The following is a 12549-nucleotide window of genomic DNA, read 5'->3' on the forward strand; positions in this document are numbered from 1 at the left end:
CCTCTTCAGTGGCAAGGACGCGCTGTCTGTGCCTTCTGAACCACAGCCTGGACAATAAAATAATGGACTCCAGCTCCTCAGTCGGAGAACTTACTGAGACAGACTAGAAGAGACCAGAGAGGGATGTTTGGACTCTGCATAATGGATTTGTCATAAATAAGTGATGGTGCTGAGGTGAGGAGGATACCGGGCCTGGCGTCCTGATCCTGGCCGGGACAAACACGGCCTCATGTTAATTACACATTGATTTCTACATCACTAAATAATGGAAATATTCATCAGCTGTCAGCACACAAATACATAACGGAGGACAGAGAGGGGAGGAGGAGTCAGAGGAGGAGGAGGAGGAGGAGGAGGAGGAAGGAGGCTCGGTTCTGGGTTCCTGAGTGAGTCAGTAAAAGTTAGACAAGGTGGTAGATATATTTTTAAAAATATCATTAAAATAAAGAATAGTTATTTTTCTTCCAGAGGGTATTGATGATTAAAGACACTGACACTAAATAAAATCCTGCGTTAACATTTAGTTGAACTAAATCTTCATCCCATCTGTCAATAAAGCCTGCCACCGCTCTACTTCACCTCCTACAACATCAACAGCCCACCAACTTTCCATGCACCTGTGGCTAACCTCAAGTTTTACAGCCCTGGGAAGATAACTACATCTACAAAAAGACTAATCTGGAAGAAAATACTGATTTTAATTCTGTGTGGATGGATTCATTTAACTGACAACGTGACAGATTAATATACATGATTGATATGTGGGAAGACATTAGCAAACAACAAAAAATGATAATTTGAGTGATATTGTTATTATGTTATCAGATTCAGGTACTCTTTCAAGAAATATTGGATTTTTTACAAATGTATTCAATTCTCTTTTTTGAATTTGTAAATTTTTGAGATTTTAAGTTTTTTTTTTTTTTTTTTTTTTTTTTAGAATTTTTCCAAATTTAAAAAAAAATCATTATTTTTAAGTTTAATTTTTTTTTTTAAATTTTCAAAATTTTTAAATGTTGCAATTTTTTCAAATTTAGAAATGATGTATTTTTTCCAATTTCTTTCAATCCTTTGTTTCAAATTTTCAAAATTTGTGACATTTTAATTTTTTTTAATCTCTTTTTCTGAAATGTTGCGTTGAGCAATATTATTTATGTAATCAATATTATCATTATTTTTTTTTTTATCAAATTCAGGTACTCTTGAAAAAAATATTACATGTTCTTTTTTAAAATATTTTGCAAATTTTTGAGTATTAAATTTAAGAATTTTTCCAAAATTTGGAAAGTTCTGTTTTTCAAGTTTTTGATTTTTTTATTTTGAAAGTTTTTTCAAATGTTTCAAATTTTTGAAGTTTGAAAATTGTTTTATTTTATTTTTTTATTTTTTGCAAATATATATATATATATATATATATATATATATATATATATATATATATATATATATATATATATATATATATATATATATATATATATATATATATTAATTTTCAATCTTAAGTTTCAAATTTTTGGAAATTCTTTTGGAAATTTTATAAAAATTTGAACATTTTGAAAATTTATTAGGAATAAAAAAAGAAGACATCACATGTACAAATTCATGAATTAAAAAAAAAAACTTCTCATTTTGATAATTATTCACTAGATTTTTAACTATGTTTAGAATCATATACTTTAGTCTGTATCGTGAAGATAAAGTATATTTTGTGGCTCTTGAATGACTTTAATCCAGGTGAGCTGAGGAAAAATGGCTCCTTTGAAAGTAAAGGTTGCAGACCCCTGCTCAATGGGGACTTGCTCACCGCTGGAGACAGACTCTAGTGGACACTCAGGGAACTGCAGCTGATGATGCAATTTTCATAAAATAAAACCAAACTTTGGATCAGCTTTTATTAAAACATAAACACTAAACCTAAACATGTGGATCCTGATGAAGGGGTCACTGATGGAGGTATATAAGTCTTATCGAGCTGAGTCCAGCTTCCTCCTCTCCTGTCTCTGGGTTGTTGCTGTAAAGTAAACAGCTGGGCTGGATGCTGGAGGAAGTCTTGGACCATTTTCACCACTAAAACCTCCGTCTGTCTGAGGCAGATTTCTGTCATATGCAGAGTTTGGCAGGTTGAGCTTACCCTCCTGCCAATGAGGCTCCTTCAGTTTACTGAGTTTAAGATTTGAGGAGGAGTGAGGAGGTGCAGATATAGGTTTGATCACAGAGAATCAGCGCTTTACATTTTCATTTGGATTCTTGAGCTTTCTGTTTTTCATTTTGAATCACACAGCACGCATTTTATCTGCCGTCCTGGACTGGTGTGACCTCTTAAACTGTCTTTAAGCATCATCAGTAAACTTTAAGTCTTCAATCCCTGAATATGGATGAAACGGAACAAATGTACCGGCGCTGATGGATGCTCAAGACGACAACACTGAGTCAGTGAATGCATCATGTCCACACCTGCAAAATCTACTATTTCTAAAGGAATTCAGGAACTTTTGGTGCATGTTTTCAGAGAACATGCTTCCTCCTTTACCCTTTGCATCAATCACATCAAAAAGAAGTGTACAGAAAAAACTTTCAACTTGAATCTGAGACTTTTCTCAAACTTCAGACACTTTGCTCTCTGTTTCTGTGCACAGCGGCAGGGTTCAGCTCCAAAGGCCCAAAATGCCGAGTGTTTCCCCACTGACTGGTTGGAATTTACTAAATTTAACACATCCTGTCACGCTCACCTGGAAGGACAGAGGACAAATGTCAGAGAGTCAGAGGGGACATGTATGAAGAGGGCATGAGGCTGAGACAAAGACCTGACACGGGAACACATGGAGCTGCTTCACGTTCACTCTTTGATTCAGGACACCACAGGATAGAAAAGACAGTTCAGACACTTTTGGCAAGAACACAAAAACATAAAGTGCAAAAACAGAGCTCAAGCTGCAGAAACACAGAGCTGCAGAGACACAGAGCTGCTGAAACACAGAGCTGCAGAGACACAGAGCTGCAGAAACACAGAGCTGCAGGAACAGAGCTGCAGAGACACAGAGCTGCAGAGACACAGAGCTGCAGAAACACAGAGCTGCAGAGACACAGAGCTGCAGAAACAGAGCTGCAGAAACTCAGAGCTGCAGAAACACAAGCTGCAGAAACACAGAGCTGCAGAAACACAGAGCTGCAGAGACATAGAGCTGCAGAAACAGAGCTGCAGAAACACAGAGCTGCAGAAACACAGAGCTGCAGAAACACAGAGCTGCAGAAACACAGAGCTGCAGAAACAGAGCTGCAGAAACACAGAGCTGCAGAGACATAGAGATGCAGAAACACAGAGCTGCAGAGACATAGAGCTGCAGGAACACAGAGCTGCAGAAACTAAGAGATGCAGAGACATAGAGCTGCAGAAACAGAGCTGCAGAAATACAGAGCTGCAGAAACACAGAGCTGCAGAAACACAGAGCTGCAGAAACACAGAGCTGCAGAAACACAGAGCTGCAGAGACATAGAGCTGCAGACACAGAGCTGCAGAATCAGAGCTGCAGAAACACAGAGCTGCAGAAACACAGAGATGCAGAGACACAGAGCTGCAGAGACATAGAGCTGCAGAAACAGAGCTGCAGAAACACAGAGCTGCATTAACACAGAGCTGCAGAGACATAAAGCTGCAGAAACAGAGCTGCAGAAACACAGAGCTCAGCCTGCAGAAACACAGAGCTGCAGAAACACAGAGCTGCAGAGACACAGAGCTGCAGAAACACAGAGCTGCAGAAACACAGAGCTGCAGGAACACAGAGCTGCAGAAACACAGAGCTGCAGAAACACAGAGCTGCAGAAACACAGAGCTGCAGAAACACAGAGCTGCAGAGACACAGAGCTGCAGAAACACAGAGCTGCAGAGACATAGAGCTGCAGACACAGAGCTGCAGAAACACAGAGCTGCAGAGACATAGAGCTGCAGACACAGAGCTGCAGAATCAGAGCTGCAGAAACACAGAGATGCAGATACACAGAGCTGCAGAGACATAGAGCTGCAGAAACAGAGCTGCAGAAACACAGAGCTCAGCCTGCAGAAACACAGAGCTGCAGAAACACAGAGCTGCAGAGACACAGAGCTGCAGAAACACAGAGCTGCAGAAACACAGAGCTGCAGGAACACAGAGCTGCAGAATCAGAGATGCAGAGACACAGAGCTGCAGAAACACAGAGCTGCAGAAACAAAGAGCTGCAGGAACACAGAGCTGCAGAAACACAGAGCTGCAGAGACACAGAGCTGCAAAAACAGAGCTGCAGAGACACAGAGCTGCAGGAACACAGAGCTGCAGGAACTCAGAGCTGCAGAAACACAGAGCTGCAGAGACATAGAGCTGCAGAGACACAGAGCTGCAGAAACACAGAGCTGCAGAAACACAGCGCTGCAGACACACAGAGCTGCAGACACACAGAGCTGCAGAAACACAGAGCTGCAGAAACACAGAGCTCAGCCTGCAGAAACACAGAGCTGCAGAAACACAGAGCTGCAGAAACACAGAGCTGCAGAAACACAGAGCTGCAGGAACACAGAGCTGCAGAAAAAAAGAGCTGCAGAGACACAGAGCTGCAGAAACACAGAGCTGCAGAGACACAGAGCTGCAGAAACACAGAGCTGCAGAGACACAGAGCTGCAGAAACACAGAGCTGCAGGAACACAGAGCTGCAAAAACAGAGCTGCAGAGACACAGAGCTGCAGACACACAGAGCTGCAGGAACTCAGAGCTGCAGAGACACAGAGCTGCAGGAACACAGAGCTGCAGGAACTCAGAGCTGCAGACACACAGAGCTGCAGAAACATAGAGCTGCAGAGACACAGAGCTGCAGAAACACAGAGCTGCAGGAACACAGAGCTGCAGGAACTCAGAGCTGCAGAAACACAGAGCTGCAGAGACATAGAGCTGCAGACACACAGAGCTGCAGAAACACAGAGCTGCAGAAACACAGAGCTGCAGACACACAGAGCTGCAGACACACAGAGCTGCAGAAACACAGAGCTGCAGAGACACAGAGCTGCAGAATCAGAGATGCAGAGACACAGAGCTGCAGAAACACAGAGCTGCAGGAACACAGAGCTGCAAAAACAGAGCTGCAGAGACACAGAGCTGCAGAAACACAGAGCTGCCGGAACTCAGAGCTGCAGATACACAGAGCTGCAGAGACACAGAGCTGCAGATACACAGAGCTGCAGATACACAGAGCTGCAGAAACACAGAGCTGCAGAGACACAGAGCTGCAGAAACACAAAGCTGCAGAGACACAGAGCTGCGGACACACAGAGCTGCAGAAACACAGAGCTGCAGAGACACAGAGCTGCAGACACACAGAGCTGCAGGAACAGAGCTGCAGACACACAGAGCTGCAGAAACATAGAGCTGCAGGAACAGAGCTGCAGAAACACAGAGCTGCAGAGACACAGAGCTGCAGAAACACAGAGCTGCAGAAACACAGAGCTGCAGGAACTCAGAGCTGCAGGAACTCAGAGCTGCAGGAACACAGAGCTGCAGAAACACAGAGCTGCAGAAACACAGAGCTGCAGGAACTCAGAGCTGCAGGAACACAGAGCTGCAGAGACACAGAGCTGCAGACACACGGAGCTGCAGAAACACAGAGCTGAAGAGACACAGAGCTGCAGAAACACAGAGCTGCAGAGACACAGAGCTGCAGACACAAAGAGCTGCAGAAACACAGAGCTGCAGAGACACAGAGCTGCAGAAACATAGAGCTGCAGGAACAGAGCTGCAGACACACAGAGCTGCAGAAACATAGAGCTGCAGGAACAGAGCTGCAGAAACACAGAGCTGCAGAAACACAGAGCTGCAGAGACACAGAGCTGCAGACATACAGAGCTGCAGAAACACAGAGCTGCAGAGACACAGAGCTGCAGACACACAGAGCTGCAGGAACAGAGCTGCAGACACACAGAGCTGCAGAAACACAGAGCTGCAGAAACATAGAGCTGCAGGAACAGAGCTGCAGAAACACAGAGCTGCAGAAACACAGAGCTGCAGAGACACAGAGCTGCAGGAACTCAGAGCTGCAGGAACACAGAGCTGCAGAGACACAGAGCTGCAGAAACACAGAGCTGCAGACACACAGAGCTGCAGAAACACAGAGCTGAAGAGACACAGAGCTGCAGAAACATAGAGCTGCAGGAAAAGAGCTGCAGACACACAGAGCTGCAGAAACATAGAGCTGCAGGAACAGAGCTGCAGAAACACAGAGCTGCAGAGACACAGAGCTGCATAGACACAGAGCTGCAGACACACAGAGCTGCAGAAACACAGAGCTGCAGAGACACAGAGCTGCAGAGACACAGAGCTGCAGAAACACAGAGCTGCAGAGACACAGAGCTGCAGAAACATAGAGCTGCAGGAACAGAGCTGCAGACACACAGAGCTGCAGAAACACAGAGCTGCAGACACACAGAGCTGCAGAGACACAGAGCTGCAGAAACATAGAGCTGCAGACACACAGAGCTGCAGACACACAGAGCTGCAGAGACACAGAGCTGCAGAGACACAGAGCTGCAGACACACAGAGCTGCAGAAACACAGAGCTGCAGAAACACAGAGCTGCAGAGACACAGAGCTGCAGATACACAGAGCTGCAGATACACAGAGCTGCAGAGACACAGAGCTGCAGATACACAGAGCTGCAGATACACAGAGCTGCAGAGACACAGAGCTGCAGATACACAGAGCTGCAGATACACAGAGCTGCAGAGACACAGAGCTGCAGAAACACAGAGCTGCAGAAACACAGAGCTGCAGGAACTCAGAGCTGCAGAAACACAGAGCTGCAGGAACAGAGCTGCAGGAACAGAGCTGCAGAAACACAGAGCTGCAGAGACACAGAGCTGCAGAGACACAGAGCTGCAGAGACACAGAGCTGCAGGAACTCAGAGCTGCAGGAACTCAGAGCTGCAGGAACTCAGAGCTGCAGAAACACAGAGCTGCAGGAACAGAGCTGCAGGAACACAGAGCTGCAGAAACACAGAGCTGCAGAAACACAGAGCTGCAGGAACTCAGAGCTGCAGGAACACAGAGCTGCAGAGACACAGAGCTGCAGAAACACAGAGCTGCAGGAACAGAGCTGCAGGAACACAGAGCTGCAGAAACACAGAGCTGCAGGAACTCAGAGCTGTAGGAACACAGAGCTGCAGAGACACAGAGCTGCAGAAACACAGAGCTGAAGAGACACAGAGCTGCAGAAACATAGAGCTGCAGGAACAGAGCTGCAGACACACAGAGCTGCAGAAACATAGAGCTGCAGGACAGGGCTGCAGAAACACAGAGCTGCAGAGACACAGAGCTGCAGAAACACAGAGCTGCAGACACACAGAGCTGCAGAAACACAGAGCTGCAGAAACACAGAGCTGCAGGAACTCAGAGCTGCAGAAACACAGAGCTGCAGGAACAGAGCTGCAGGAACAGAGCTGCAGAAACACAGAGCTGCAGAGACACAGAGCTGCAGAGACACAGAGCTGCAGAGACACAGAGCTGCAGGAACTCAGAGCTGCAGGAACTCAGAGCTGCAGGAACTCAGAGCTGCAGAAACATAGAGCTGCAGGAACAGAGCTGCAGGAACAGAGCTGCAGAAACACAGAGCTGCAGAGACACAGAGCTGCAGACACACAGAGCTGCAGAAACACAGAGCTGCAGAGACACAGAGCTGCAGATACACAGAGCTGCAGATACACAGAGCTGCAGAGACACAGAGCTGCAGACACACAGAGCTGCAGAAACACAGAGCTGCAGAGACACAGAGCTGCAGACACACAGAGCTGCAGAAACACAGAGCTGCAGACACACAGAGCTGCAGACACACAGAGCTGCAGAGACACAGAGCTGCAGAAACATAGAGCTGCAGACACACAGAGCTGCAGAGACACAGAGCTGCAGAGACACAGAGCTGCAGACACACAGAGCTGCAGAAACACAGAGCTGCAGAGACACAGAGCTGCAGAGACACAGAGCTGCAGAGACACAGAGCTGCAGATACACAGAGCTGCAGATACACAGAGCTGCAGAGACACAGAGCTGCAGATACACAGAGCTGCAGATACACAGAGCTGCAGAGACACAGAGCTGCAGAGACACAGAGCTGCAGATACACAGAGCTGCAGATACACAGAGCTGCAGAGACACAGAGCTGCAGAAACACAGAGCTGCAGAAACACAGAGCTGCAGGAACTCAGACCTGCAGAAACACAGAGCTGCAGGAACAGAGCTGCAGGAACAGAGCTGCAGAAACACAGAGCTGCAGAGACACAGAGCTGCAGAGACACAGAGCTGCAGAGACACAGAGCTGCAGGAACTCAGAGCTGCAGGAACTCAGAGCTGCAGGAACTCAGAGCTGCAGAAACACAGAGCTGCAGGAACAGAGCTGCAGAAACACAGAGCTGCAGGAACTCAGAGCTGCAGGAACACAGAGCTGCAGAGACACAGAGCTGCAGACACACAGAGCTGCAGGAACACAGAGCTGCAGAAACACAGAGCTGCAGAAACACAGAGCTGCAGGAACTCAGAGCTGCAGGAACACAGAGCTGCAGAGACACAGAGCTGCAGACACAGAGCTGCAGAAACACAGAGCTGAAGAGACACAGAGCTGCAGAAACATAGAGCTGCAGGAACAGAGCTGCAGACACACAGAGCTGCAGAAACATAGAGCTGCAGGAACAGAGCTGCAGAAACACAGAGCTGCTGAAACACAGAGCTGCAGACACACAGAGCTGCAGAAACACAGAGCTGCAGAAACACAGAGCTGCAGAGACACAGAGCTGCAGGAACTCAGAGCTGCAGGCACACAGAGCTGCAGGAACAGAGCTGCAGGAACAGAGCTGCAGAAACACAGAGCTGCAGAGACACAGAGCTGCAGAGACACAGAGCTGCAGATACACAGAGCTGCAGAGACACAGAGCTGCACCTGTTCACGACTTCTGAGAGTCAGCTTGAAGAAAAAAACTGATTACTTTATCTATGTATGTATGCACATAGCATTAACACACACACAGTCACACAGTCTCTCTCTCTCACACACACACACACACACACACACACACACACACACACACACACACACACACACACACACACACACACACACACACACACACACTCACCTCAGACATGACTCAGTGTTTGTGTGGGAGAGGAAGAGAGGAGGGAATCCTATTAGACAGTCGGACCTTGAAATAGAAATCCTCAGAGAGTAAAACGAGCGGACAGAGAGGATCTCATGACACACACACACACACACACACACACACACACACACACACACACACACACACACACACACACACACACACACACACACACACACACACACACACACCTTTGCGCAGTGATCAGGCGTTAGGACCCGGGGGGAGACCCGATCAGCTGAGGGCTTAAGGAGGGTGAAGCTCGCGGACAGCAGAGGGAGTGTTCCGGAAATTGAGCGTCTCTGGCTTTTCAAAATAAAACCACTCATCCTCCACCTGATATGAAAACTTACTTCTACTGATTAGAAAATGACTCTTGATTTTTTTATCCATTTTAAATGAATATTTTTAAATATAATTTTGGTTTATAACTTGATGCTTAACAGTCTAACAGGAGGAACCGGACTCCTGACTTTTATTCTGACATGATCGCAGACAATCCAATGTTTGTTTGACAAAAGAAGGAGAAAGATCTCACATTCTGGAGAGTGGAGTCATTGTGATCAGCTGTGGTTCATCTTTAAAGTTGCAGATGTGATTAAACTGCTGAGTGGAGTCTCTGTGTGGAAGTTTTTGGTCTTACCTGTGTGCCTCGCAGGTGTTTCCAGCCTTCCTCTGATGATTACTCTCCCAGCAAGCGAGCTCCAGGAGAGAGTGTTTAAACTTTGGCAGCTAGGAGATGATTGGCTTACAAATGCAGCTGTGATGATTTGATTGGATGGAGAGAAAAGCTGACGCACTTCCAGCCAGCTGACAGGGAGAAGCAGGAAAACGTGTGAGCACACGCAGCTCTCCTGATCCATGTCTCTCTGAAAGTCTCCTCAGGTTTTATTTCATCACCTCATCACTGAAGGATCAGACTGTGCTGCACGCCGTTCGGAGGAATCACGTCTCTTCTCCTCCTCTCTGCGCTCTTATTCTGAAAATCCACCCCCGGAAGCTCTGCTGGAGTTACCTCCCCGGTCTTTACGCGCGGCTCTGGCACCGGGCTCCGCGCGCTCCGCTCTCCATTCCTCTCCAACTTAACGTCAGTCCGTCAGAGACCGGCTGAGCGCGCACACACTGCGCCCCTCTCTCACACACTCTGTGGCACACACGCGGACACACACACACACACACTCTCTCTCTCACACACACACAGGCTGGCAGTGTGGGACCCGGAGCTGAGGGAAAGGGAAGGACACATCTCGAACTTCTCTCCGCTTCTCTGTGAGTCTCTCCGCCGCTTCTTCTCCACCAATGCGAGGATTTTATTTCTCTTCTGCCTGTTTGTGTCGCCGCTGTCCCGGACTGAGGGGATCCAGTTCACGGACCAGACGGGAGTATGTCAAATAACCAGCTGTGAGGAAGAATCGAGAAGAAAAAAGAAGAATTTTAAAAATGGATAAACGGAGTTACTCTCTCGGCTGGGCTGCAGCTTTCCTCCTCTCTGGACTTTTGGGATTTACAGCCGGACAGTTCTTCCCAGGTGAGCGCTTCTTTCTTTCTTTCTTTCTTTCTTTTCTCACTTTGTGGATGATTTGCTGCTTCCTGCTGGGGCTGGATGTGGATGTCAGGGAGCTGCTGGTGTTCTGTTTCTGACATTAACACCTGATGTTTGTGACTTTGGGCACTTTCTGAACGGAGCGCGCAGGAAACCTGAGGATAAATCCGGTTTTTACGCGCAGGAATCGGCGCCTACGGAGCCGAAACGTGCCATAAATCCTAAATATGTGGGTTTCTTCTGGATTTCTGCTGCAGTCTGAGCTCCGCTGTGCGCTCTGGAGTTGTTGATGTGAAGTTTGGGAGGTGAACATGAATCTTTAGCCTTTTAATGCATGTTTGATTTTTATGTGCAGCCTCAGTTTTTGCGCTCTGAGTGCGCACAAAGCAGCAAACTGTCCTTTAAATCCTCCTCTGGTTATTTGCTGAGATTTGCAGCTGCAACAAGCATGCCTGTGTCTCTGGGTGATTTGATTTCTTGCAGCTTTTTTTTTCGCTTTTACGCTGAAATATCTGGAATTCATCGCTCTTTATTTGTCTTGTAAAGCTCAAAGATTAATTCTGAAGAAGATGATGCAGTGTTGATTCAGGAATCGGTTTCCCCTCACACTCCGCAGCAGCAGCAGCAGCTCTGCTCGGCTGCAGCAGCCTGCGCTCCTCCGGCACTTGTTACGCGCTGGAGATATCTGAAAGGTGGCGTGTGTGGTGTGGTTTTCTGCTTTGAAACGGCTCAAAAATGACCAATAATCAAAAATGTGTCTTTAAAAACAGTAACAAACGAGTCTCAGTCTGCAGGACGCAGCTGCATGCGCAGAAAGTTGCTCCATGACGCGCAGAATGCTTCATTTCCTGATAAACCCTGAATGATCTGTGTGTTAAAAACAGGCTGTGAAGGAAACATCATGATGTTTGATTATTTCTCAGCGTTTCCCGCGCAAAGCTGAGAGCTCAAACTGTCTGTTTCATGTGCAGGATGTAAAACTGAGACTCTAAATCACAGACAGAGCCGGTTTCATGAGCTCAGCCTCGATGTTAGAGGAATTTAACTTTGTTCAGCCTGCAGCAGCAGCAGCAGCAGTAGCTCTGTGCCCGCTCCTCTCACGGCACCTTCTGCTTGGTATTCATGACCTGTAGGGCTCCAGAAAGAGGCTACTTTGAAGGGAAGACTGGCTCCCAACACCCAGCCCTGATCCCGCTCTCTCTGAGCCTCTGAGTCTCTGAGTCCGGCTGCAGCTCCGCGGAGCATCCGTGCGTAAAAGTGCTGCGGAGGAAAGCGCGAAATGTGCTTTTTGGTGACATTAGATGCATTAATGATGCACAAATGGAGGTCCTAAAGCTGAAAAACGAATATTTCCTGTGTTTGAACCCTGAGCTGTGTGAGTTCATGTCAGTTCAGCTCGTTTTAAAGACAAAGTGTCAGTTTCTGCTCAGTTTCTCGGTGAATCCTCCATCAATGAGCGCTGATTTCTTTTTTTACAAACGTCTTTTTTGAGCTTGTATGAGTGTGTGAGAGAGTAGCTTGTAGTTGACTCCGGTGCCGTTAGGGGGCGACAGCGGCCCACCAAATCTCTCCCTCCCAGCGAGCGGAGTGTGTAAGTGTGTGTCTCATTCCTGCTGCTGCTGCAGGTGGAGTTAGAAATGTGGAGGAAGCTTTCAGAGCTGCTGATCCTCCTCTTTCTGTTTCTGGATCAAATGTTTGTGATTTCTCCATGAGCGTCTCCATCCAGCCTCATCCAATCAGGAGAGACTTTACTGAAACAGAAAGAGAGGAAGGAAGCTGAGCTGAGGGGTAATTAAGAAAACTTTGTGACAGCGTGCGGAGCAGGAAGTTTGAGAGGAGT

General features: G+C 47.1%; 1 protein-coding gene across 16 annotated transcripts in view; it reads left to right on the forward strand.

The window, feature by feature from the left end:
- The first annotated feature begins 9991 nt into the window (after nucleotides 1–9991).
- Nucleotides 9992–12549, forward strand: part of ptprt (protein tyrosine phosphatase receptor type T) — a 486185-nt gene continuing 483627 nt past the window's right edge. For all 16 annotated transcript variants that reach the window (XM_074668102.1, XM_074668200.1, XM_074668208.1 and 13 more), the window contains exon 1: nucleotides 9992–10694. In XM_074668102.1, coding sequence (XP_074524203.1) covers nucleotides 10607–10694 — 88 coding nt within the window. In that variant the 5' untranslated portion in view covers nucleotides 9992–10606. The remainder of the gene's footprint in view (nucleotides 10695–12549) is intronic.

This window comes from Halichoeres trimaculatus, unplaced genomic scaffold, assembly GCF_033239565.1.
Source record: "Halichoeres trimaculatus isolate MK-OKI-2021-1 unplaced genomic scaffold, fHalTri1.1 fHalTri1_scaffold_1, whole genome shotgun sequence".
Taxonomy (NCBI): Eukaryota; Metazoa; Chordata; class Actinopteri; order Labriformes; family Labridae; genus Halichoeres; species Halichoeres trimaculatus.